The sequence below is a fragment of the Enoplosus armatus genome, chromosome 3 (genome assembly GCF_043641665.1).
Source record: "Enoplosus armatus isolate fEnoArm2 chromosome 3, fEnoArm2.hap1, whole genome shotgun sequence".
In the NCBI taxonomy this organism is placed as follows: Eukaryota; Metazoa; Chordata; class Actinopteri; order Centrarchiformes; family Enoplosidae; genus Enoplosus; species Enoplosus armatus.
The window spans coordinates 12,944,946-12,972,913 of record NC_092182.1 but is presented as its reverse complement, the minus strand read 5'-3'; the positions used below and the strand labels follow the sequence as shown (position 1 = coordinate 12,972,913).

The window sequence follows — 27,968 nt, the reverse complement described above, 5'->3', positions numbered from 1 at the left end:
TAAGAATAAATTACTTACTTGAGAAGTTGAGAGTTTTGTTCATCTGTATCTCAGTGTTAGTTTTTTCCTATGAACCTGATAGTGCTTATTTATTTAACAGTTTTCAAACAGCATTTTCAGTCTTATTTTTTAGAGAAAATAAGAACCAGAATGTAAACTAACTGGTTGGTTTGGCAAATATATGTATGTCTTCCCCACCTCCATTTAAAAGCAGTGCACAGCTGCTTCCCTGAGCTTTTTGATGGGAACCAAAGGCTAGGAAAATAGCAGTCATCCATTTGCGTGAGACTATGCAATATTCAGAATAATCCATTAAGCAAACTGGGCCACACCGCAGACAGATGAGCGATCGACTAAAGTGATCACTAAGCTTGTGGCGGTAAAAAGGCAGCGCGAGGTAGGTCACGCTCTCTAGGTCACACTACCTACAACAGTAAAGTACAATATCAATTATTCTATATACTAATGCACATTTGTACAAAAGCAGCCCCACCACTTACGTACAGAGTCAGCGTATGTTATGGATTCCTTATCAATGTTGTGTGACTCTGATCATAAAAGTGTATCAACCATATGTTCCTCAGAGTTGTGTCAGTAGTACTTGATGCACCGGCCCAACTTTTTCTTTCCTAATACTGATTCCAACACCTCGTCTTTGGGTCTCTGCAGATACATAGTACCAATCCAATAACAACGCTCTCTTTTTTCCAAGTTTAAAATCTCTATACCACACTGTGTAGAACTTATTGGAATAATTTTTATGAGGCCAGGGATTGTTGTGGCACAAAAAACAGAGTCAGAAGTGATAGCAGGAACACTGAATTTTACAATGACATTGTCAAAAAGTATTTAATGCAGATCGGTCAGTAATAAGGTCACTATCAGAGCCGATACCGATCAGCTACATCAGATTAGTTCATCCCTAATAAGTACCTTGTCTGGTGTATTTGATTTAAAAGAAAATTTAAACATTTCACCATTTTATTTCTGCGAATGCTGATGCATTTGTTCATTTGAGACTTCTGCCGCAACTCTCATGGGTGGAGTTTACAATGCCTACTGTGTTTGTAGAAGGCCACGCATTATTACAATGTGCATGGAGGTGGTTGTTGGGCATTGCATCACTGCTCTGTTTCATAGCTGGTTTGAGGGCCCTGTGGCACAGCCTGGACCTATTGTCCTGGGGCACGGACCCATGACATGAGAGGGGAAGCCATGCTAAGCTGACATAACACTGACGCTATCAGTGAGGCCAGGGTGACTAGGCTAGAAAGACGTCAACTCAAACACATGAACACACACTTTCTTGCGTCCTTCATACAGTATCATGCATTTTAGTTGGATTTGTGGAGTCATGGTTTGTCCTAAGAAACAATGTTCAAGAGTTTTATTTCAGTTTTAAGATTAGCAGCACTATGATAGACAGAGAATAAGCCTGGTTGTTTCTCTTCCTCCACTGAGGACCAACAGTATGCTGGCATTTCTAATTCTGACAATATCTAAAAGAATATATATTTTAGAATGAAATCTCTGGGCTTCTTAATACCTGACTGAGAGTTCATCATGTGACAAAGTTTAGAGCACACACACAGAAACACTCGTGTTCATCCCTGACCACAGTGTTGAGCCCCCCCCACCCACCTTTGCAATCACACAAGTAAATCCTTCACACAGTAACACGACACGGCCACAGCTTTCTTTCTCGAAAGATGGACTGGCATGATTAAGTCGGTATTGTTCTGTTGATCCTGGGATCAGGACGTCTGGGAAGCCCACAGTGCACATCGTAACACACACACACACACACACACACACACACACACACACACACACATTGATCAACACACACTCTATCTCTTCTTTTCTTTTGTTCCACATTTCTCACAAGGCCACCAGGGAGCCTGTACCTGTGAGACTGGTGGAAAGAGAAGAGAGGGTGCCCTGTTCAAGTGCTGATCATTTAATCCCCTCCCTGCCTGGGTCTGGGATCCTTTCTTCCCATTTGTAATCCCAGTGCAAAACTGGAACATCAGAGATTAGTGTGTGATTAGGCTGTAACCGTCCAGTGACCTGATCTTGCCTACAGTACCTCAGCCTTGTCTGGCCTGGCACACCAGTCAGACCCATTAGGTCAACTGCCACTCACTAAGAAATTTCCAGTTTCCAGTCTGTACATCTGAAACACGGTTAAGCTTGAAGGCCAACGCACCAGAATGTGGAGCTTTCACAGTTGCCTTACCCATTAACCTGCATTTTATTTTTGCAGATATTACTCACAGCCCCCACCAGAGATCTTTGTCTCCTGACATTGCATTATGAAACACTGGGGGGAAAATGATGCAAACTAGATCTAGGGCTTTACACCACTGAAAAATGTTCTAGAATTGCAGTTAGTTAGTTATATAGCAGTGGCTAGGTTATCTACCACATTTGATCCTGTTCAGGTCTTAGGCTGTGTTCCCACCATCAGCCTTGGTGCTAATTTTTGGAGTGGACTGCAACACAAAACTCTCCTGCGGGCCAAAGTGCATTGTCCCCACAGACCACCATGTAAAAAAACGTCTGCCTGACAGGACACCTCAAACAGTAAAGAAGGTTTGATATTCATAAAACTTTCCCATGTAAAGTGATGTGATGTAAAGTCTATGGGTGGGGTGAGGGAAAGAGTAATGCACGTGTAGTGGGCTGTACAACCCGCATACCAGGAGAAGTTTTTGACAAATTCTTTGGTTGAGCAACTTTGACTGGAATTATCTTGGTACCGTAGATGCTTCAAACTCATGAATGTATTATTCCAACTGGACTTCCTGAAGCGTATGTAATAATTCTCACGAGGACCTGTAAACATGGTAACACTAATTCAGCCCCTTGTGCTTTTTTAATGCAGTTATTGGTCCGAACACGGCCTCTTGTTGCGTCCATTACTGTGTCAAACTTGTAAAGAGTGTTTACGTTAATAACCAAGTCAAACCTCAGGTTTCATTGTTCAGTGTAATTAAACCCAATTAGATGGATAGAGTTGTTTGATAATGTTGATGACTTGTTCGCTTCCAAGTCGTAAACATGGGAATCTTTCCCAAATCTGCCATCCATCGCATATTATGTGAACATTGCATTAGTCTCTGACGTAGTTCCTGACTTTTTGTGCCACTGGTGAGAGACAAAGTCTATCTTCTTAAGCGTTGAATGTTTTTTGTTCAAGGCTAATTGTACAAAATATTCATTTATCACTTATATTGATGTTTAAAATCTACACATTTGAGATATGAAAACATAAGTCGAAATTGTGGCAAGAAAAACAAATGGCTTATGTGCAATTTCGATTTCCTTCTTGCCTGCATTTTAAATCCTCTGTTGCAGTTTGCTTCCAAGGATATTTAATGTTGATTGTTAATGCAAGAACCAGATGAAACTTAAAATGCAACGTGCAGCTCTCCTACATAACAAGAGCGATGAACTTGCATGTACATTGAGAAAAATGCTGTCAGTGTTGTGTTTTTGGGTCTTGTATTTTTCCTGTTCTCCCCTCCCCCTCTGTTTTCTCTCCTTCCTCTTTGTTTGCCTGATCTGCTTGATCCTCTGCTAGGTGCCTTGTCTCCTCCCAGCGACAGCTGCGGACCTGTGATTGGCTGGCTGTGGGGAGGGGCGGGGCTTACTGGCTGCCTCTGCTGTTTTTCTCGCTTGAGGAGCAGCTCTGTCGTCAGCTTCGGTAACAGACAAACGACGAGGACGACGAAAACGCAGATTGCTTTGAAACGTGTGAAGCAGCGTTTAAGCTTCACAAGTAGCCTTTTATCACACGTACAAACACGGAGAATACCCAGCCCGGCGGAGTAGGGTTACAGTTTGTCCTCCTACAAGGAAAAGAAAGGGAATAAGGGATTTTGTCGCTGCCTCTGTCCTTCCTGTTCAGCCCTTTGTTTGTCACTGCTGCGCTCGAGCAGGTGACCAGCAGCGCCCCCGTGCGAGCCAGTAGAAAAGAGCTCGAGGATAGGGAGCTGCCGAGCCTCTTGCCTCCCGACCGACGTGGGTCCCCCCAGCTCAGCTGTCCGATGCGGAGTGAGGATGAGTCCAGCTCTGGAAGCCCTCATGCAGGCGGACGGGACTCCATATCCCGGAAAAGGGGTGATGCTTGAGCCCTTCGTGCACCAGGTGGGAGGCCACTCCTGTGTGCTACGATTTGGGGAACAAACAATCTGCAAGCCCCTCATCCCCCGGGAGCACCAGTTCTACAAGAGCCTCCCCCCAGAGATGAGGAAGTTCACCCCTCAGTATAAAGGTAAGACCCCAATCCAAATATGGAGGAGGCGTCGAGTTGTCTGTCAAAACAGCCCATGTGAGATGTTGTTGTGGTACCGAGCTTTAATCTTTTCTGTCTTTTTCTTCATCTTCATGCTCACAGCTTGCAATATATAATGCACTCTTGGTTGCATTTAATATTACATGGCAAAAACCTGTTGAGTTCATAAGGATGTTATTGTTTTGGGTGAAGTGGTCGTAATGGATCATTGCAATGACTCAAAGAACATATTGTACACAACACACTGCAAAATGTATTTTCATATCTAAAGATAGATACGTCCCATTTTTAAAATGGCATCAAAATGTGACAGGGTACAGGGTCACTCGTGTTGGAGTTTTCTGGACTCTCACGTTTGGGGGAGGGGGTGGTGGTCAAGTAGCATCCAAGCTGGAGGCCTGGCTACCAACCAGGAGGATGAGTAGCCAGAGGTCTTTTACTTGCTGTGCCTGGCTTTTCAAGACAGCTATGGTTTCAGGATGAGATTGAGTTCCACTGGGATCAAAAATAAATGGGACAGATCGCCAGAGGAGATTTCCAGGTCTGGTTTCAGGTCCATCACAGAAACATGGACACTAATACACATTTTCACCCACACACACGTTGGAATTGGAATATCATGTGTCCTGGTCGCGTCCACAGTCTCTCATGGTTTCACCCACAGACAATGACACCTAGTGCCGATACAGACGTCTTTAGGCGGCAATATGACGGAGGTAAGATACACGTCTGGTATCTGACTCCTCAGAAATGCAGCGTGGGACTATAAAAAGACCCAGGATGAGGAGGATGTGGGATTTGGAGTGGGCAGATAGTAGAGGACTTCTGGGGCCTCTTGAATCCTCAACAGTGACGGTCTTCTGTCTCACACATTTCACACAACAGTAAGATGAAGGGCCATTGTATTGCCTTTTTAGATAGTTTAAAATAATTTCTGGTCTTCATTAAATTTGCTTAAAGACATTTCAGCAATATCTAATTTTTTCAGGGAGCAAAGACAAAGACTATGTAGATGTAGATTATGACAGAGTAGATGGTTTTAATTTCAAGATACAAGCATGAAAGCAGGATTGGACAACCAGAACTATTGAACCTAATAAAACAATAGCCACTGATTATGATTTGCAACTCTGTCAAATCCCTTTAGTATATTAAGGTCAATCAATGCTATTGGGCTGTAAAAGTGACTCACAAGTTCCCACACTCACTGAGGTGGTGTGATGACAGTGTAGCTCTTGAGTGGACAGCACAGTCCATAAGGACAGACCTGAGAGGCAGGGCTTCCTGCAGGATGGTGATGTCAGTGCCCATGACATCAGCCGGGCCTCAGGCTGCGGAAGAAACGTGAATGCTGGGTCCTCAGGCCCGCCGTCTAACATGCAAAAATACTACCATGCATTTTCTTCAATTTTCTCTGTTTAGGCTCTGATATTCAGTGGCTGTTTTGTAACGCGACTACTGCTGCTTGTTTTATCAGATGCAAAGTGTTTCACGTATCGGATGCTGTGTCCGCATCTCAGCCACTTTCTCCTGATCAGTTTCGACCACATCCCTCCTTGCTGTCTGTGGGTTATCTGTATCAGCCGCTGCAGCTGTGATGTTTATTCTCAGTGCGACACCCCCCCCCCCCACACACACACACACACACAGAGACATGCGACACACGCAGGCCCTTCTAGGGACTTCTACTAGGGGCTTGGGAGGGGGGTCTACGGGGGTGCCTGTTTGTGGATCGTGTTATAAATGAGCATTTGCATTAAAGTACGTTCCGTTTGTTTTATCCTTAATATGATTCTGGGAACATCTGTTAGCCCCTCTGCCCCTCTCTGGTTTGTTGGTTGACACTTCTAAACATGAGACATCTTCAAATGTTGGTTCGGTTCTTGTTTCATTTGTATTATGAACTGTGTAGACAGACTGGTCACTGAATCATGGTATAGTGCTGATTATCTGTAATGTGGTCAAGCAACTCTTCTCTATAGTAGCTTATTTAGCTGTTGTTGGCTGTATGTTTTTGTATGTGGAAAGAGAGAACTGCACTTCATTTTCATGTCATTGTCGACTGCCTGAAGCTCTGTATTATGAGTCATGTTTTCATGAGGACGTTTAGCAGTTGTTTAATAAATGTCTTGCTCAGTTTGACACATTTCAGTCTCGCGTGGTATTTTGTGTCTCTTGTTTCCTGAATAACGAGTCATATAAATGCTCTGACATAAGTTGCTCTTGATATATAATGCTCTATTTGTTACTGTCCTGCTTTCCTCTTCCATCTTTCTGTCACATTCGTAGCCTCATATAAAAACATGTTTATGTGTGGGTATGAAAGTGGCTGTATGAATGTGTCAGTATCTTTGTGGAAATGTGTTTTTTAGATGTGAATAAAAAGATTTGGTAAGGTGTGTTTAGGTTATCTGATTCATTGGATTACGTAATATGATACCCATTATTATTATACATTATTACCACAATAGAAATAACTGTAGCGCTCAGTGCTGATAACCACTCTCTGGTGCTCCTTCTCTCAGGTGTAGTGTCAGTCAGCTTCGAGGAGGATGAGGAAGGGAACCTGTGCCTCATCGCCTACCCACTCCACAGCGAATCGGGGGACCTGGAAAACAAAGATCCCTCAGCAGACTGCGAGCCTAAGAGCAAGATGCTGAAATGGAGCAACAAGAAGCAATCCTCGTTGCTTCTGGAGAATGACAACTACGGTAAAGACAGAGCTCGACACAGCCGGAAAGAAGACAAGATCATGAGGTGAGGATGGTTTGTCATGGCAGCGTAATGCTTTCACAAACAACAAGACACTTCATGAATAATTTCTGTAACACCAAAGCCGACTATTTTCTGTGTTTGTCACCTTTTGCAGTTATAATCGTGATGAGATGCAGCAGCAGGCAGAGGTTCTCTACTTCAGCCTGGAGAAAGGAAATGTTGTGCCACAGATCAAACACAACCCCTGGAGTCTCAAATGCCACCAGCAGCACCTACAGAGGATGAAGGAGAACGCAAAGCACCGTAACCAATACAGTATCCTTTCGTGAACGAGCGTCTCAGTGTGCAGTTACGTAGAGGGATGGATCTTAAATGTTAATAGAAGCCCGTACATACTGTGTTAGTTTATAGGTCTTTCGTTGTTGTGTGATCCTTGACCCACTTTCGCAGAATTTATCCTTTTGGAGAACCTGACATGGCGCTACACAGTACCGTGTGTCTTAGACTTGAAGATGGGAACTCGCCAACATGGGGATGATGCATCAGAGGAGAAGAAAGCCAATCAGATTCGCAAGTGTCAACAGAGCACATCTGCCTCTATTGGGGTGCGACTTTGTGGCATGCAGGTAAAGCAGAGATGCAACACAACTCCTCCGCATTGACGCTCTTGTGTATTGGTTACATGTGGAGCTGTAGTGCTCATGTTTCTGTGTGACCTGCAGGTGTACCAGTCGGACTCAGGCCAGCTGATGTTCATGAACAAGTACCACGGCCGTAAGCTGACCCTTGCAGGCTTCAAGGAGGCTCTCTACCAGTTCTTCCACAACGGGCGCCGCCTGCGCAGAGAGCTGCTGTCCCCGGTGCTGCGCAGACTCCGGGAAATGCAAGCTGCCCTGGAGGCCTGCGAGTCCTATCGCTTCTACTCCAGCTCCCTGCTCATCATCTACGATGGAGATCCTCCCAGGACTCCCACTAGACCAAGACACCGTGGTGGGGAAGAAGGCGATGAGGATGAGCCATCTGATGAAGAGGAGGAGGAGGAGGAGGAAGGGGCCTTTGGTTTCCCTCGTTCCTCCTCAGCAGGCGGCAGTGCCGGTGTGGCCGGAGGGAGCAGCAGCAGTCGCTCATCCCACAGCACAGGAGAGGCCAGCAGCCCCGCGGTGGACGTGCGCATGATTGACTTTGCTCACACCACCTGTCGGCACTACGGGGAAGACAGTGTGGTGCACGAAGGCCAGGACAGTGGTTTCATCTTCGGCCTCCAGAACCTAATCACCATCATCTCCCAGCTGGAGGATCACAGTACTGACTGAGGCTGCACCGGAGCAAACATGGTCTACATTTTAAGCATGGGAAGAGCTCACTGAGCTGAAACCCTGCTTCTTCAAAGGTGCATCGTCCTTATGCCTACACAGGGGTCTGACCCTCCTCTGCTCGGAGGGAACCTCAGACACCTCGGGGTCAGAAGAGAGTCTGTGTGGTCGTCCCTGCGCTCTCTCTTACCTGCCAGAGGACAGGGCTGCCTGTGCCCTTACTTGCACTTTTCTCTTTCTGAGACTGCTCCTTTTTCTTTTGGTATGGTAGGAGAAACGTTGTATGAGACGGCGGTCTCTCAACAAACACAGGGACTCCTGTAGCATCCTAGGACCCTCCTCCCCCCTCCTCCTCTGGTACAGACGAGTTTCTTTATTGTTAAGTTCTCTCTGAGAGAGAGAGAAAGAGCGAGGCACAGATAATTGAAGCTCAAGAGTAGTTCTAGGAGCCTGACGTGGTGCTTTACCTGTGATATGACATACGTTTTGTTTTCTTGGATGAAGTTTGGACTGCCGGTCCCCAACACAGCACATTATTAGAGGGGAAGTTGACTGTACAAGGTCAGTAGCCTTGTAGCAAACGACAACTTAAGCTTCTGATGAGGACATTTTGTGTTTTATATTGGTGTCTCTTAAGACCCTCGTAACAAACATGGTTTGTGTGTCCACCGGGTGCTCGGATTTACACTTTTTGGTGGAAGAAGATTATTTAGGTCTAGAAGAAGGGATTTGCCTTTTTTCAACAGTAGTTCTCCCCTGTACCCCCTTGCCTATAAATGAAAAGACTTTTTGAAAAGGGGATTGCAAAGGGGATAATATCCTTGTTTTGTCACTGTCTTTGTTTTCGTCTGATTTTCTCCTCTTCATTCCTGAAACGTCGACTAAACTAAGAGAATATATTGATTAAAAACACTAGCTACAAAGACTATATAGAGACTATTTATTTGAAAGGATTGTTTAAAAACTAAAAAAAATGGAAACATCTACATTCCATATTACCACTCTTAAGTGTTCTGTTCTGATACCGACTTTGATTTATTTTATTATTGCAAGAGCTGATACCTCTCTTGTATACCTGTGTGTTAACAGTGTCTTGGAAAATAAAGGCATTCATTTGTGGTAAAAGCTACTGTCTTATGTTGTGTTCCTTTACACCAAATAGTGTTTGTGAATAATATGCATTCACTGGACAGGAAGTGGGCAAAGGGAAATGAAATGCGAACAGGATGCTGACACCAGATCTGTGAATGCAGCTGTGTAGTGTTGCAAAAGGATGCAATGCTGATGAAAACATGAGTCATCCTTTCTGTTGAATTATATAGAAAATACTGACATTTCCATGATCTAGTCGTCCTTCACCTTACACAATACAACTACAAACAACACTTCCGATTGTGAACCACAGTGACATCTCTCTCACACACTAGTCACAGTCAGCAATGGAAGGATTCAGTACTAAAATGAACGAGTGTGGGACATTAATGACTTTTATATGTACCACTCCAACAGTGGTCCAAACATCTGATTTCAAGCTGACTGCTGACTAAGATTCATGTTTTAAGAGACATTTGATTTGAGTCAAGGTGTCTGTCCACATTAGGGAGCACTAAATTAGAACAGATAAACTCATGTTCAGGCCACCTGTGGATCCTCTTTAGATCAGTCTATTGCGATGCTTCATCTGGCAGAAGAAAATCTCACTACACAACTTGGGAGAATATTACACTATATCAGAAAATTAGTTTCTCTCTGTGAGATGAATTCTGAAGGTTGAGATTTTATAGTTGCTGAGAGCTCTAACACCAAAATGAAGAGACAGACAAAACCACTCTGGGCTTCGCTGTGAAATGCAATGTGATCATGTTGCGTGAGGTTGATAGACGCTGATCTGAGGTCTTGCGTCAGTGACATCTGACGCAGCGGTGGCTGAATATTTCTCAAACAAACTGAAATATAAAACCACGTGGTCCTGAGATAGATGCCAGTTTTATAGATCATTCGCTGTAATTGAACACTGACGTGAGTTTTGATGCAGCAATGAGGAGTTACAATTTGATTATTAGCCAAAACATCAGGACCTGGTACAGTTTACTTCTTCTGTTTGTAAGTTACATAATTTAGACACAATTGATCCACAGGGAAGTCTCTGCCAGGGGAACAGGCTTTCCTCATTTGGGATTTTCCCTTTGTTTTTCAAAAATATGCTTGAGACTGTAAATACAAAGATCGCAAACCTCTTGCGTGCGTCATCGTAGTTACAGAGTTCATTATTAAGCAGTTTAGTTGAGGTTTTTGGGCTGGTTGCCATTCAGTGGCGACATTGGTGACTGATCTGCACTAGGACGGCATCGGGCTCAGATTATACACTTCAAACATGAAAAAGAGCTGTAATGTTAGGCAGGAAGCATTACAAGGTGTTAGCCAACAGCTCCAAAGCAGTGACCTCAGATGACCAGTGTTCAACACACTGTATGCACCCTGAACTCCGTAGTGAAAGTGGTTGCCTCAAAACCAGCAGCTTTGTAAGTCAGCCTAATCGGCTTTCCAGCAGCGGAAAACACTGAGCTAGATCACGGAAACACCAGCTGCGTGGAAAGTATGCATAGAATGCTTTGTCACTTTTCAGCAACTTGGCACACCTGCTCCACATGAAGGGTTGGGTTGTAGGTGACAGAACAGTGCATGTCTAAAGGCCTAACCCTGGACAATTGCATGAAATAGGTAGAGTAGGTAAAGAAACAGTGGTGGTTTAGGCTGTTTAAGAATAAACAAAAATTACTTTGTCATAGTGAGAGACAGTGGCTAATTAACATTTATGTTTCTAAATAAAATATGTATATATATTTGAAAAATGAAATGTGATTCTGGGTTTTCCAGTCTTCTTGGTGTTTGTACATGTGCAATGAGACTTATTTGTCAACATTAGCATTCAGGACAAACTGGTCTGATTAATGACGCTCAGTTAACAGACTGCAGGCCCTCAGTGGCATTACGCAGCACTCTCCTGCCACAACCACACATCATCATTGCATCCACATCCATTTCCAACTGGCTGGATCAGACTGACTCATAGCCTTCAGGTGACCCACATACCCACTCTTTATCTGCAAGATTCAGATATGAGATTATTCATGCATGTCCCCCAAAAGTAACTTGACAAAAATGCATTAGCATGGCTGGACATGGGTGGATTTTGATCTTAACTCATAAGAACCCATGGTGACACCAGTGTAACACACACTTCAAAGGCCCCAGAATCTTCCTTATACAGCTTTGTGCTTGATCTTAACTCATTAAGTCCCTAAGCGACATATACGAAACATCCTGGTGTGGTGGTCATGTCACAGTCATGTGACTGTGACAGGTCAGGACCTTTTCAAAATGGTGGTGTGACACGTAAACACAAGTGAAGGAAGCAACTTATTTCAAAAAGCCTGTATTTTGATACTAAAGGTAAGTTAAAACCCATTTAACGATTCTAATGCTTTAATAGTGTGTCCTGTATACAGTCAACCTGTTTTGACCATCTTTCTTGAACAAATTAATATGAAACAATAAAACAAGTAAATTTACCATAAACGCCCAATGTAACGTATATGTACCATCACAGATCTTTGACATTAAGGGGTAGTATAAAAAAAACCTATCAGAAATGTCTTCAATGTGGTCCACTTGGTCTGTGGTGTATTCCCCATAATTTTCCTTTGAGGGGAAATGGGTCTGGGTTCTTATGGGTTAAGTGGATTCAGCAATATCAAATCCAGTCATGGCTGCACAGGTTTCTTAACAAGACATTCTTTTGATATTAATGGAGCTCTATCTCACTCAGTCTCTTATCTGTCGGCCAGTCCAGGATGTGAGGGGGTTTGTTGCAGTGAACATCATCAAAGGAAAGCGAAGGGAGAGGCGGGCAGATTGGGAGACACGATAGCATGAGGCCTGAGATCAGAGGGATTATTGTTTCCTCTTTTCAGATCTAGAAATAACCAAACATTCCCTGCTCATGCCTGCTACAAAACAGATTTAGAGGAATGTGTTTTTCACTGTTCAGCATAGACTCAAGCTTGTTCATATGGTTTGAATGATGAAGCCCAAAAATATATTTGATTTAGGAAAGAAGACAGTAGTCTGTCCCGTGTATTGAGACATTTCTTCTCTTAATTTGCTCGTTTTCCTCGTCTTTTTGCATTTTTGGGATGAGTGGGCTTGTTTGTCTGTGTTGTGTCTGTGTTGTATGCATGTGGGTGTGCTGGTGTGGGACATAGATAGTTGCCTTGGTGACTGAAATTACTTTTTTTTTTAACAGTGACACATTACTATGGCAACAGCACCAGTATTTTTAGCAGTTCTGCAGCACAAAATACAGGGGTGGATTGGCCTCATTGCTCATACAAAAATATTCACATAACCTGAATGCATGACACCTGGCATAGAAGTACATTTAAGCTAATGTCATGCTGCGGGGTTAAATGAAAGTCGACCAAAAAAGCATCCTTTTGTTTTCACTGCATTAGGAGGCTTGCTGGATTTCAAAATCTTGCGAGAAAACATGAGTTTGCACAGCATTGCGCTCATAGGTTTACTGTAAGTGTGATCAGATTGAATGTTATTGGATCAACGTAGTGGTTTTGCAATGTACTAAAAGAACTAATAAAGCCTGATTGACCCCAATAGCACATGGGAAGGTGTGAGTTACGATGTAACAGCCGGTGTGATTAATTGCTCTGATAATGCATGAATGCACAGTTCTTTAGTGGAGGTGCACACGCAGGTGTTTGTGTTTGCAACAAGGAGGCCCATAGTGCATACATTACGGAGTATGAGCGCATGGTATGGCAGTCGTCACAGTTCAAAGGTTTTAGAAATTCTTATCTGATTGTTTGATTGTTATTCTGGCTACCTGAGCCTCTCAGCCTGATGGCTTTAAATGGCGCTCTGTTGCAGACATAATCTCGTGCAAGCAAAGAGAAGCCACTTCTCTGTGAAACCAGCCACTGAAGTAGGATGTGAAAATCTGCAGTACAGCACATGCACTCTCACTCTCCCTGCAGCAACAGCACAGAAGTGTACGTGAGCTAAAATAACCCAGACAGGAGAAAAAAGGCAGAAGGAGATGTGAATTTATGCCATATGAAATGTTGTGGTTCAAACTGGTATCACTGCTTTCAAGACGTAAATGTGGTCTGGAAAATCCATATATGAATGGTATAATTCAAATTATGGTGGATGCATACCACCGCGGCAGACCTTGTGTCATCTCAGCCTTTTACCAAGCCTTGGGGGAAAGTAGAGGTAGTTCAATACATACACAAAAAACACAGATCAGGGATCAGATATTGTAATTTTAGATGAAGCGTGGTATATAAAGTGTATGTATAAAATAGTGCACTATCACAAACTTACAAGTATGGAGAGAGTTTGGCTGGACATCTCTAACCAGGTTCCTCATAACAAACCAAATCAGGAGACAGCTAACCACCTAACAACCATGTTGGAGGCTCTGTGGCGACCATAGACTGTATATAAATATATTATATATACAGTATATGGTGGCGACCTGGAGGCCAACCATACTGTGGAGCTGCAATAAACTGAAGTCTTTCTGGGACAATGTTAATGTAACCATAAAAGACATCATGGGATATGTCATTCCAAGCAACTGTAGTGTGATGTACCCATAGGGAACATTAAAGGTTAAAGGCCAGGTTATTAGAGGTCATACAAAGAAGAGATAAATACCTGAAACATTTTGCTCATAGCCAGCAAAAAAAGCTTTGACAAGAAAATGGTGTGAAGCTGATCCTCCAGGGAAAAAGCAATGGTTTGAGATTGTTCAAAAAATGTCTTCAATGTTTTTGACAGGAAATGGGATGAGTGGATAATTTACATTAAACATGATGCAGAACAAGAAAAAGTTTAAATATGGAATAACTAGAAAAGAAAATGTTAGGATGTGCAGTGAAGTGAAACATTTTGTCTATGATCTATGATACCACTGATGATGTCACGATTTTTGTGCGACAAATGCTGGCTCAATCACTAGTGACATCATAGGCATCCATTTAAACCAGTTCTTTGTTGCACAGGAATTGTGACATCATCATTGACATCACAAAATGTTGCCTCTAAACTAAAAATATATTAAATCTTGTATGTAACAGGTTGTATTTATAAACTCAGAGGCATCATTTTGTGATGTCAATGATGATGTCACAATTCCTGTGCAACAAAGAACTGGTTTAAATGGATCCCTATGATGTCACTAGTGATTGAGCCAGCATCTATCGCACAAAAATTGTGACATCATCATTGACATCACATAATGTTTCCTCTGAGTTTATAAATACAACCTGTTACATACAAGATTTCATATATAAATTAACTCACTTTTTCTTTCCCAGATTGAGTCTGCTGCCATCACGACGAGGACCCGGAGACGCACCGAAGACGGCTGGATGGATGGAACTACGAACAGGTGAACTGACTTCTGATCCACTGCAAATACAGCATAAGCTCATGGCTTTTGGGCAGAGCTGTCTGCCATTTCAAACTGACAAATAAAGCATGTTTTTTCCTATACAAAGTTGAAATAATAATAACTGATGACCGGAACATTACAAGATCGTAACACTAGTGACCCCTACCACCTTGCAACTCTATTTCTTTGAGATCAGTTTGGTGCCAGATATTTGACACATAGAACAGTACAATTGTCACAAAGTCTTGACAATCAGACTAAACAAACTTAAAAAAACCTTCCCTTATTTTTGATGATCAATGAATTTATCTGGTAGTGGCCTAGCTGCCTAGCGTCTGCATCTGTGTACCTAACATGAAGTTGATGTTAATATAAAAAACTAAATGTAGTAGAACTTTATTTAAGTGTTCTATGGCTTAAAAAATGGATTAAGTGCGCTGTCATTTTGATGATTGGGCTACATGTTTAATATGGTTGCCTAGCGTCTGCGTCGGACAACTCTCCTACGCCTGCGGACAGCAGAGGACCTGAGAGGCCTCCTACGTCTGCGAACGGGGCGAGAAGCCTGTCTGCGTCTGCGTGGCATGGTCAAATAACAACCTGCTGGATGTAACAGGTTCTATTATAAACTCCCAGAAAAGGTTCTATGATGTCACTGATGATGTCACAATTTTTGTGCGACAAATGCTGGCTCAATCACTAGTGACATCATAGGGATCCATTTAAACCAGTTCTTTGTTGCACAGGAATTGTGATATCATCATTGACATCACAAAATGATGCCTCTGAGTTTATAAATACAACCTGTTACATACAAGATTTAATATATAAATTAATTAGATATTTAATCTAATTAATTAATTAACTTTTTCTTTCCCAGGTTGAGTCTGCTGCCATCACGACGAGGACCCGGAGACGCACCGAAGACGGCTGGATGGATGGAACTACGAACAGGTGAACTGGCTTCTGAACCACTGCAACTACAGCATAAGCTCATGGCTTTATGGCAGAGCTGTCTGCCATTTCAAATTGACAAATAAAGCATGTTTTTTCCTATACAAAGTTGAAATAATAATAACTGATGGCCAGAACATTAACATACAAGATCGTAACACTAGTGACCCCTACCACCTTGCAACTCTATTTCTTTGAGATCAGTTTGGTGCCAGATATTTGACACATAGAACAGTACAATTGTCAAAAAGTCTTGACAATCAGACTAAACAAACTTAAAAAAAACCTTCCCCTATTTTTGATGATGAATGAATTTATCTGGTAATGTCACCTGATCGTAGTTCCATCCATCCAGCCGTCTTCGGTGCGTCTCCGGGTCCTCGTCGTGATGGCAGCAGACTCAGTCAGGAAAAAACAAGTGAGTTAATCGATACATGACTTCTTGTATGTAACAGGTTGTATTTATAAACTCAGAGGAAACATTATGTGATGTCAATGATGATGTCACAATTTTTGTGCGATAGATGCTGGCTCAATCACTAGTGACATCATAAGGATCCATTTAAACCAGTTCTTTGTTGCACAGGAATTGTGACATCATCATTGACATCACAAAATGATGCCTCTGAGTTTATAAATACAACCTGTTACATACAAGATTTAATATATAAATTAATTAGTTATTTAATCTAATTAATTAATTAACTTTAATTAACTAACTGCGATCACGACGAGGACCCGGAGACGCACCGAAGACGGCTGGATGGATGGAACTACGAACAGGTGAACTGGCTTCTGATCCACTGCAAATACAGCATAAGCTCATGGCTTTTGGGCAGAGCTGTCTGCCATTTCAAATTGACAAATAAAGCATGTTTTTTCCTATACAAAGTTGAAATAGCAATAACTGATGGCCAGAACATTAACCTGCAGGATCGTAACACTAGTGACCCCTACCACCTTGCAACTCTATTTCTTTGAGATCAGTTTGGTGCCAGATATTTGACACATAGAACAGTACAATTGTCACAAAGTCTTGACAATCAGACTAAACAAACTTAAAAAAACCTTCCCTTATTTTTGATGATCAATGAATTTATCTGGTAGTGGCCTAGCTGCCTAGCGTCTGCATCTGTGTACCTAACATGAAGTTGATGTTAATATAAAAAACTAAATGTAGTAGAACTTTATTTAAGTGTTCTATGGCTTAAAAAATGGATTAAGTGCGCTGTCATTTTGATGATTGGGCTACATGTTTAATATGGTTGCCTAGCGTCTGCGTCGGACAACTCTCCTACGCCTGCGGACAGCAGAGGACCTGAGAGGCCTCCTACGTCTGCGAACGGGGCGAGAAGCCTGTCTGCGTCTGCGTGGCATGGTCAAATAACAACCTGCTGGATGTAACGGGTTCTATTTATAAACTCCCAGAAAAGGTTCTATGATGTCACTGAAGATTTCACAATTTTTGTGCGACAAATGCTGGCTCAATCACTAGTGACATCATAGGGATCCATTTAAACCAGTTCTTTGTTGCACAGGAATTGTGACATCATCATTGACATCACAAAATGATGCCTCTGAGTTTATAAATACAACCTGTTACATACAAGATTTAATATATAAATTAATTAGTTATTTAATCTAATTAATTAATTAACTTTTTCTTTCCCAGGTTGAGTCTGCTGCCATCACGACGAGGACCTGGAGACGCACCGAAGACGGCTGGATGGATGGAACTACGAACAGGTGAACTGGCTTCTGAACCACTGCAACTACAGCATAAGCTCATGGCTTTTGGGCAGAGCTGTCTGCCATTTCAAATTGACAAATAAAGCATGTTTTTTCCTATACAAAGTTGAAATAGCAATAACTGATGGCCAGAACATTAACCTGCAGGATCGTAACACTAGTGACCCCTACCACCTTGCATCTCTTTTTCTTTGAGATCAGTTTGGTGCCAGATATTTGACAAATAGAACAGTACAATCGTCAAAAAGTCTTGACAATCAGACTAAACAAACTTGAAAAAAAACCTTCCCCTATTTTTGATGATGAATGAATTTATCTGGTAATGTCACCTGATCGTAGTTCCATCCATCCAGCCGTCTTCGGTGCGTCTCCGGGTCCTCGTCGTGATGGCAGCAGACTCAGTCAGGAAAAAACAAGTGAGTTAATCGATACATGACTTCTTGTATGTAACAGTTTGTATTTATAAACTCAGAGGAAACATTATGTGATGTCAATGATGATGTCACAATTTTTGTGCGACAGATGCTGGCTCAATCACTAGTGACATCATAGGGATCCATTTAAACCAGTTCTTTGTTGCACAGGAATTGTGACATCATCATTGACATCACAAAATGATGCCTCTGAGTTTATAAATACAACCTGTTACATACAAGATTTAATATATAAATTAATTAGTTATTTAATCTAATTAATTAATTAACTTTAATTAACTAACTGCGATCACGACGAGGACCCGGAGACGCACCGAAGACGGCTGGATGGATGGAACTACGAACAGGTGAACTGGCTTCTGATCCACTGCAAATACAGCATAAGCTCATGGCTTTTGGGCAGAGCTGTCTGCCATTTCAAATTGACAAATAAAGCATGTTTTTTCCTATACAAAGTTGAAATAGCAATAACTGTTGGCCAGAACATTAACCTGCAGGATCGTAACACTAGTGACTCCTACCACCTTGCAACTCTATTTCTTTGAGATCAGTTTGGTGCCAGATATTTGACACATAGAACAGTACAATTGTCACAAAGTCTTGACAATCAGACTAAACAAACTTAAAAAAACCTTCCCTTATTTTTGATGATCAATGAATTTATCTGGTAGTGGCCTAGCTGCCTAGCGTCTGCATCTGTGTACCTAACATGAAGTTGATGTTAATATAAAAAACTAAATGTAGTAGAACTTTATTTAAGTGTTCTATGGCTTAAAAAATGGATTAAGTGCGCTGTCATTTTGATGATTGGGCTACATGTTTAATATGGTTGCCTAGCGTCTACGTCGGACAACTCTCCTACGCCTGCGGACAGCAGAGGACCTGAGAGGCCTCCTACGTCTGCGAACGGGGCGAGAAGCCTGTCTGCGTCTGCGTGGCATGGTCAAATAACAACCTGCTGGATGTAACAGGTTCTATTATAAACTCCCAGAAAAGGTTCTATGATGTCACTGAAGATTTCACAATTTTTGTGCGACAAATGCTGGCTCAATCACTAGTGACATCATAGGGATCCATTTAAACCAGTTCTTTGTTGCACAGGAATTGTGACATCATCATTGACATCACAAAATGATGCCTCTGAGTTTATAAATACAACCTGTTACATACAAGATTTAATATATAAATTAATTAGTTATTTAATCTAATTAATTAATTAACTTTTTCTTTCCCAGGTTGAGTCTGCTGCCATCACGACGAGGACCTGGAGACGCACCGAAGACGGCTGGATGGATGGAACTACGAACAGGTGAACTGGCTTCTGAACCACTGCAACTACAGCATAAGCTCATGGCTTTTGGGCAGAGCTGTCTGCCATTTCAAATTGACAAATAAAGCATGTTTTTTCCTATACAAAGTTGAAATAGCAATAACTGATGGCCAGAACATTAACCTGCAGGATCGTAACACTAGTGACCCCTACCACCTTGCATCTCTTTTTCTTTGAGATCAGTTTGGTGCCAGATATTTGACAAATAGAACAGTACAATCGTCAAAAAGTCTTGACAATCAGACTAAACAAACTTGAAAAAAAACCTTCCCCTATTTTTGATGATGAATGAATTTATCTGGTAATGTCACCTGATCGTAGTTCCATCCATCCAGCCGTCTTCGGTGCGTCTCCGGGTCCTCGTCGTGATGGCAGCAGACTCAGTCAGGAAAAAACAAGTGAGTTAATCGATACATGACTTCTTGTATGTAACAGGTTGTATTTATAAACTCAGAGGAAACATTATGTGATGTCAATGATGATGTCACAATTTTTGTGCGACAGATGCTGGCTCAATCACTAGTGACATCATAGGGATCCATTTAAACCAGTTCTTTGTTGCACAGGAATTGTGACATCATCATTGACATCACAAAATGATGCCTCTGAGTTTATAAATACAACCTGTTACATACAAGATTTAATATATAAATCAATTAGTTATTTAATCTAATTAATTAATTAACTTTAATTAACTAACTGCGATCACGACGAGGACCCGGAGACGCACCGAAGACGGCTGGATGGATGGAACTACGAACAGGTGAACTGGCTTCTGAACCACTGCAACTACAGCATAAGCTCATGGCTTTATGGCAGAGCTGTCTGCCATTTCAAATTGACAAATAAAGCATGTTTTTTCCTATACAAAGTTGAAATAATAATAACTGATGGCCAGAACATTAACATACAAGATCGTAACACTAGTGACCCCTACCACCTTGCAACTCTATTTCTTTGAGATCAGTTTGGTGCCAGATATTTGACACATAGAACAGTACAATTGTCACAAAGTCTTGACAATCAGACTAAACAAACTTAAAAAAAACCTTCCCCTATTTTTGATGATGAATGAATTTATCTGGTAATGTCACCTGATCGTAGTTCCATCCATCCAGCCGTCTTCGGTGCGTCTCCGGGTCCTCGTCGTGATGGCAGCAGACTCAGTCAGGAAAAAACAAGTGAGTTAATCGATACATGACTTCTTGTATGTAACAGGTTGTATTTATAAACTCAGAGGAAACATTATGTGATGTCAATGATGATGTCACAATTTTTGTGCGACAAATGCTGGCTCAATCACTAGTGACATCATAGGGATCCATTTAAACCAGTTCTTTGTTGCACAGGAATTGTGACATCATCATTGACATCACAAAATGATGCCTCTGAGTTTATAAATAGAACCTGTTACATACAAGATTTAATATATAAATTAATTAGTTATTTAATCTAATTAATTAATTAACTTTTTCTTTCCCAGATTGAGTCTGCTGCCATCACGACGAGGACCCGGAGACGCACCGAAGACGGCTGGATGGATGGAACTACGAACAGGTGAACTGGCTTCTGATCCACTGCAAATATAGCATAAGCTCATGGCTTTTGGGCAGAGCTGTCTGCCATTTCAAATTGACAAATAAAGCATGTTTTTTCCTATACAAAGTTGAAATAGCAATAACTGATGGCCAGAACATTAACCTGCAGGATCGTAACATTAGTGACCCCTACCACCTTGCAACTCTATTTCTTTGAGATCAGTTTGGTGCCAGATATTTGACACATAGAACAGTACAATTGTCACAAAGTCTTGACAATCAGACTAAACAAACTTGAAAAAAACCTTCCCTTATTTTTGATGATGAATGAATTTATCTGGTAATGTCACCTGATCGTAGTTCCATCCATCCAGCCGTCTTCAGTGCGTCTCCGGGTCCTCGTCGTGATGGCAGCAGACTCAGTCAGGAAAAAACAAGTGAGTTAATCGATACATGAATTCTTGTATGTAACAGGTTGTATTTATAAACTCAGAGGAAACATTATATGATGTCAATGATGATGTCACTGATGATGTCACGATTTTTGTGCGACAAATGCTGGCTCAATCACTAGTGACATCATAAGGATCCATTTAAACCAGTTCTTTGTTGCACAGGAATTGTGACATCATCATTGACATCACAAAATGTTGCCTCTGAGTTTATAAATAGAACCTATTACATACAAGATTTAATATTTAACTTATTTAGTTATTTAATCTAATTAATTAATTAATTAACTTTTTTTTCCCAGATTGAGTCTGCTGCCATCACGACGAGGACCCGGAGACGCACCGAAGACGGCTGGATGGATGGAACTACGAACAGGTGAACTGGCTCCTGATCCATTAACATCAACATCATATAAGGTACCCATGCATCAAAATGACAGCGCATTTAATCCGTTTTTAAGCCATAGACCAGTTGAATAAGTCCTGCATTTTAATTTTACATGTCCAACAAAAAAAACCCAAAATATATATACATATATGACGTGTGTGGTACCTCTACACAACATGTCATGTGTTCAAAGACTACGATGTCACAGCTTGTTATGCAACCCTCCTTGAACCCTGGTCAACAGATCGATCAGATAACAAAACACACGGCCACCAGGGGGAATAAAAAGACAGTTGATCAGAGGGAGATTACATGATACAATAAACCTGAACACACTATGTCCTTACAGCTGCCCATTTTCATATCAGGCCACTTGTATCACAGTTTTACTTAGTAACCCTGCTGGCACTGTCTTAATGTTGAGTCTTATCACCTCTTTCACCTTCGTCCCTGAAGGCCTAATGAACATTAGCTGAAATGTATAACCTTGCAAGGAATCTGTTGTGTGACTGGATAGACAGACAGACAGACAGACAGACAGATAGACAGATAGATAGATAGATAGATAGATAGATAGATAGATAGATAGATAGATAGATAGATAGATAGATAGTATATCTCACTGACTTTCTGTCAAACTTCATGTGGTGAACAAGATAAAGAAGGCCTGAATGTTGAGGTTACATACGCAGTATCCGTACAGAGATGGGTTTGATTTCTGATTTTCTGTCAGTTTTTGTTTGGACAGGACCCAGTGAGGGGGGGGGGGGGGGGATTATATAACTCCTCAGTGGTGTCACAGAACGTTTTGTCTTATTTCCCAGCAGCTGCCATCAGGGTTTGTGTCAGGCCATCAACAGCTGTTCTCAAACTTTATTTATATCACCAAATCCACAAGAGCCAACACCACATAGTCTATTTCACATATTTATACAGATGGGTGATAAATTAAAGAAATAAACAACATAAAGTGTCTAAGTAAGGTCACCACGAGCCTTCAAAACGGCTTCAGTGCTCCTTGGCAGAGATTCTCCAAGTCTCTTGAACTCTACTGGAGGGATGAACACCATCATGAATATCAGTTACAGCAGCAAATGTTTGGAACAAAATCAATTCAATCTACATTTGGTAAATGTTAAGCTCAAATGTTGCCATTGACAAATAGCACACCATCTTGACTAGAGCTGCAACTGATAACTATTGCGATTATAGATTGAAGAATTGTTTTCTTGATTGATCTATTAATTGCTTGGTTTAAAACAGTGACAAATGTCCATTCACAAAGCAGTTCCTTTAAATTGTTTTTGTCTCTTTTGCCCAAAAATCCAAAAATATACGCCGTTTACTGTCACATATGACAAAGACAAGCAGCTAATTCCCACAATTAAGAAGCTGGAAACATTTGATGAATGACTATGATGATTAATCGATAATCAAATGAGTAACCAGTTAATCGTTTTAGATCTGAGAGAATGAAGACCTGGAGATATTAGCTCACCATCAGATTTTATGTAATCGTACTCAGCAGGAGCTGAATCTGCTCAGGGAAAAAACAGATGTGGTATGGTTTGCAGTCAGTTGTGAGACAGGAGTGGATAGTACAAATACATTCATTCATCAACTGTGTTCACTTATTGTGTGGTCAAACAAGTGGATACTATGTGCACCAAGCTTCCACGCAGCACCGCCTATTTCCTGAGAATGGATTCCACTTTCTGATCTGACTGTATATGATTCACACACACACAGTTCCTTTAGACCTAAATGATGTCACTTCAGGCACTGTTCCCACTGAAACACCAGCCAGTTGAGCAGTCTTTGTGACTGAAGCCTCTCGCCATCTGTTCCCCCGATAATTAACCATGTTACAAAGTCACTCACATCTTTCCCTCTTGTAAACATTAGCATGAAAGGATGTTAATTACTTAATTGCATCATGCAGTTCACATGCATGGAAGCATCTGTATTTGTCATGTTTCTCCACTAATTTATTCAGATTTTCAGATCCTTAATTTGCCACCTGTCTGTATGTTCTGATTGGTAGTTAAATGAAAAATTAAAAGAGTGATGTGTCTGATGCTGACACCTCACACCACCTTTGGGCCTGCACGTGAAGGGGTGATGTGCATGACTGAGTGAGTCTTGTTTGTGCGCGTTTGAAAGCCCTTTCTCAGTCAGTCAAACAACCCAATAAAATACATGTGTGTGTGTGTGTGTGGGGGGGGGGGGGTATTTCTATCCACATTACAGCACACGTTCACTCATTCTCCCTGCAGCAACCGCAGTGTAGTGTATGAGTATGTGAGCTTAAAATAACCCAGACAGGACAAGTCAGGCAGAGAGAGCTATGAGTGTACAGTGCGTAGTCCGGAATAATCTGGATTAAGCCTGATGACCACAGTCCTGCAGGGTTATGGCTCGTCACTCACACCACATTCTCCCGTCAGTGGGATTGTTTTTGTTCTCTACTGGTTAAAGCATGGCTTCATTAATCCTCCTCACATACATTTTCCATGTCATATATGCATTGCCCGTAGAAGGATTATAATGAGTGTCTGTATGTGGGTGGAGGAGGTGTGTTTCATTCATCTGCAGCACAAAAATGTCACTGAATACCTTTTAATTACTGTAATTAAGGTTATAGCAGTGAACACAATGGTTTAGTGTCATGTTGGGTTGTTCATTTCTCTTCGCGGAAGCAATTTTTCAGCAGGTTGTCTTGCTCTTCATTATGTATTGTTTCAAGTGATCTTTTAGAAATATTTGATAAGTGAGATAAAGTTGTACACCTCTGCTGATTGTCTTTAAGCTTTAGTTATTGAGGCTTTTGCAATAGGATGCTGTTTTCTCGTAATCTAAGCATTAACGCTATCATCAACGAACAGCTGGCCTTTTAAGACACTTTGCGATTCATTTTGTTAAAACGAGAGACTACACATCTCCGCTGGGGTCAAGTGGCTGTCGTGGCTGCGTTTATGTTAAGAGCGTAGCTGGCAGGGAACCTTTGAACTGGTTACATAAGACAGTTAAAGAGAAACTGCACTGGGAACAGCTGTTAGACTGAGAGATTAGCTGGATGGCAAAAGCAAAAACAACGAATGCCTCCCCACTCTACACCTCTGGGATTTGAAGGTGCTGTTATTTACAAAGCTTTATCTCCAATTTAGACATCCCACGTCACTTTTTTCTGTATCCATCACTCTTTACACTCTTACACTGTTACACTTACACTGTCTTTCTATAAATTGAGCAGGACTAAAGGTTTATGGACAGTGACACCTGTTTTAGACATGTTAGCGGCGTGGTTTTAGGGATGGCAATGTCAGTTGGTCCACCACTTTGTTCCAGACTGAAACATTTCATCAAGTGCCGTCATCAGGTCAAAAATTGATTTTTGTCTGATGCTTTGGTTTATATCTGCAAAATGAATGACATTCTCCTCTGTCTCAGCTGTATCTTTATGTTTAGTGCTAATTAGCAAATGCTAGCATGCTAACATGCTAAACTAAGCTGGTGACCCTGCTAAACATCAGCATGCAAACACTGTCAGTGTGAGCATGTTAGCATGCTGACCTTTTGAGCATTTAGCTCAAAGCACCACCCTAATCCACCTAAATACAGCGTCACAGAGCTGCTAGCATGGCTGTAGACTCTTTCCAGTTTTGTTGTGTTTTACCTCTCTAATCCCAGTGATTTGGATATAAATGACACAACGATATTGGTAATGTTCCGACTGGCAGCTTTATTTTGAGAGATTTTTCCTCCATATTTGATGCAGTTACTGTAACAAACCTGCGATGTTTATTTAAAGCTGACGAGCCGAGCTGTTCTTCATTAACCCTCTAAAGCTGTGAGAGAAAATGCCTGCAGGGAGGAGTTTCTCTGATCTGTAGATGTTTATGTAACCTGGTGCATGAGGTCGAGTACGCAATGTTCTTCTGTCTGCGGGATCACCATCGTGGGTTACAGGGACAATCAAATCGACCAGTTAAAACCCACCGACCTTAACCCCTGACCCCTAGTACTCTAGATACACCATATGACTGTCATGGTGGAGTATATCAGCTGTCTTTCCCAGAGTGGCAGAAGACAGAAACCGGGATAAGACAGCTGAACAGGGAGTGACTCACACTGCTCAGTCTCATGCCGATCTTGTGACTCTTTACTCCCACCCAGTTTCTTGTGTTGTTGCACCCACTGTTCCCCCCTCCCCTCTAAAATGCTAATGAACAATCCAGGGAGGTGAAACATAGTATTATCCTGTCACTGTAAACATCGAAGCGTGGCCTTTCCAAAGCTCCCTGACATCTGCTTTTTCCTCCCCTACTTCAGGATTCCCAATAATCTACAAGCGAGATTAATCTGCTTTACACACACATAGATGTGCAGTAATTGAATTGCAAACAAAACAATTCAAACACACACAAAACACTTAAAATGTGAGGTGAATGTGAGTGACCTGGCTTGGATGGAGGGTGAAACACTCATCTCTTTCATCAGAGGAGGGTGAACTCTCTGGGACAAAACGAGGAATGAGATGAATGTGAGAAAAAAAAGGCAGGGGAATAAAAGAAAAGTAGTAACAATTGAAGGAATTCAGCATTCCTTCACGTTACAGCTAAGTCAAAGTCTCTTATGTAATACAGTCTTGATATTTTTGGAAATACACCTATTCGCTTTCTTCCTGAGAATTTGACGAGAAGTTTGATACCATTTTCATGTCTGTTCAGGTTGAATCTGGAGCCAGCGGCTACAAACACCTCTAAAGCTCGCCCACGAACATATCTTGTTTGTTTATTTGTTTTTAAAAATTGTTGAATCCGAGGTGTTACGTAGCTGACTATGGCTGGGAGCACTTCCTGGAGTGTCCACTGGTTGCCTAGCAAGTTGTGGTTTTTACATTTTGGTTTTTGTGCAGATTAAACACACTAGATATGATTTATATATATAACGTTGGTGGGTGGAGTTTGTTTCCCTGTGTTTCCATTGTGTTAAGCTAAGCTAACCGGCTGTAAGGGGTAGCTTCTATAAAATTCTATAAGGAATAGCATGTGACATGTTTTCGTACCAAACTATGTATATAATTACCTTTTTTGGTCTAATTTAGACTTCTGTCTGTAATTAATTGCAGGTACCACAATTCACTTTACTCATACAGTCACTCTGGTGATGACAAGAGACTCCTAAAAGTCTGTTGCTCTGTATTTGCCATCCATGTAGCCTCGGGCTGTTGAAGTTCTGTCTGCTTCTGGAGTTAATGTCCTCAAAATACAAAGAACTGGTTTCTGTTAACACACCTGTGTCCTGCAGTGTATAACCAAATGAAGAGCCTCACTGTCAACAGACAGAGCCTTAGATAAGTCTTTATTCTGTTGGAGCAGCCTTATCATTTCCCTTGTGCCCTAACACTATGGGCACTCTGTTATCAGGGAGTACTCTGGAAGACTGAGCTCTTTCTCTGCCTCGCTGTGTGCGCCATCCTTGTCTTTCAACTATGTGAGAAATGCTTCACCAACTTTTTACGACATCCTGTTGACTGATACTCTGTCGTCTTATACTACATTTTAGAAAGAAAGAATGAGTTTTGTGGCCACTGCCTTGACAATACTGGATCCATCATCAGTGGTAATACCACCTTGGTTTTCCTCAGGTCACACCTGAACAGCCACCATTTTAACTGGCTAAATTTGTCTCCGGCCAGTAGGAAAGTGGGCTGCTCACAAACAAAGCACTTCCAGTTCACAAAGTCCTCTTTTAGGACATGTACACTACAGCTGTGCTAAGGCTCTGTGGTCTTATATGGTACTTAAGCACAAATCAGTGGTTGGAGCAAATCTCCACATAATGAATCCATTCCAACTTTCTCCTTTCAAATATTAGGGAGTATGGACTTCAGATCAAAGTATCAAAGAAGGAGTCTAAGGTAGGGCTCAGAGATACATTGAGACTGAGACATATGTTGGACATGAATGCTGTTTGATTCATTATTCTCAGTTACAAATGAAGCATTTTATTGACACTGTAAAGTGTGCTTGTTATTTTGTCAACCCCCTTCATGCGTGTGTGACTCTGACTTTGTTGACAGTCAGGCTGGCTTGAGAGAAGCTCTGTCTCAAAACTGTCTTCACCAGCCTGTATTGCCTGAACTAGATCATTTTCAGGCCACTGCTGCTCTCTGGTGGAGACATGCACGTGTCCATGCCGGGAGGAATAGTGGAACAGCAAGTATCTGCTGTCCCAAGCCAGAAGTGTAGCTTCTTACAGTGATGGTTACTGTGGGAAATTTTAATAGTTTGGCAGCTACTTGTTCTTTTTCC

At 41.7% G+C, this 27,968-nt stretch overlaps 1 protein-coding gene across 2 annotated transcripts; it reads left to right on the top strand.

Moving 5' to 3' along the window:
- Positions 1 to 3,720: 3,720 nt before the first annotated feature.
- On the top strand, positions 3,721 to 9,557 carry LOC139282871 (inositol hexakisphosphate kinase 2-like). Of its 2 annotated transcripts, XM_070902775.1 has the most exons (6): positions 3,721 to 4,279; positions 6,826 to 7,057; positions 7,170 to 7,330; positions 7,466 to 7,641; positions 7,738 to 8,083; positions 8,159 to 9,557. In XM_070902775.1, exons 1-6 carry the CDS (start codon positions 4,066 to 4,068, stop codon positions 8,326 to 8,328), a joined length of 1,299 nt encoding a protein of 432 aa, XP_070758876.1. In that variant the 5' UTR covers positions 3,721 to 4,065; the 3' UTR covers positions 8,329 to 9,557. The 2 variants fall into 2 exon arrangements, with proteins under 2 accessions (XP_070758876.1, XP_070758875.1); XM_070902774.1 differs by having other exon boundaries at positions 7,738 to 9,557.
- The last annotated feature ends 18,411 nt before the right edge of the window (positions 9,558 to 27,968 follow it).

Excerpts from the sequence above, each read along its gene's own strand:
- LOC139282871 (XM_070902774.1), top strand. The coding sequence starts at position 4,066 with ATGAGTCCAGCTCTGGAAGCCCTCATGCAGGCGGACGGGACTCCATAT. Across the intron at positions 7,331-7,465 it reads AAAGCACCGTAACCAATACA|AATTTATCCTTTTGGAGAAC; the intron begins GTATCCTTTCGT and ends CCACTTTCGCAG. Across the intron at positions 7,642-7,737 it reads TGCGACTTTGTGGCATGCAG|GTGTACCAGTCGGACTCAGG; the intron begins GTAAAGCAGAGA and ends TGTGACCTGCAG.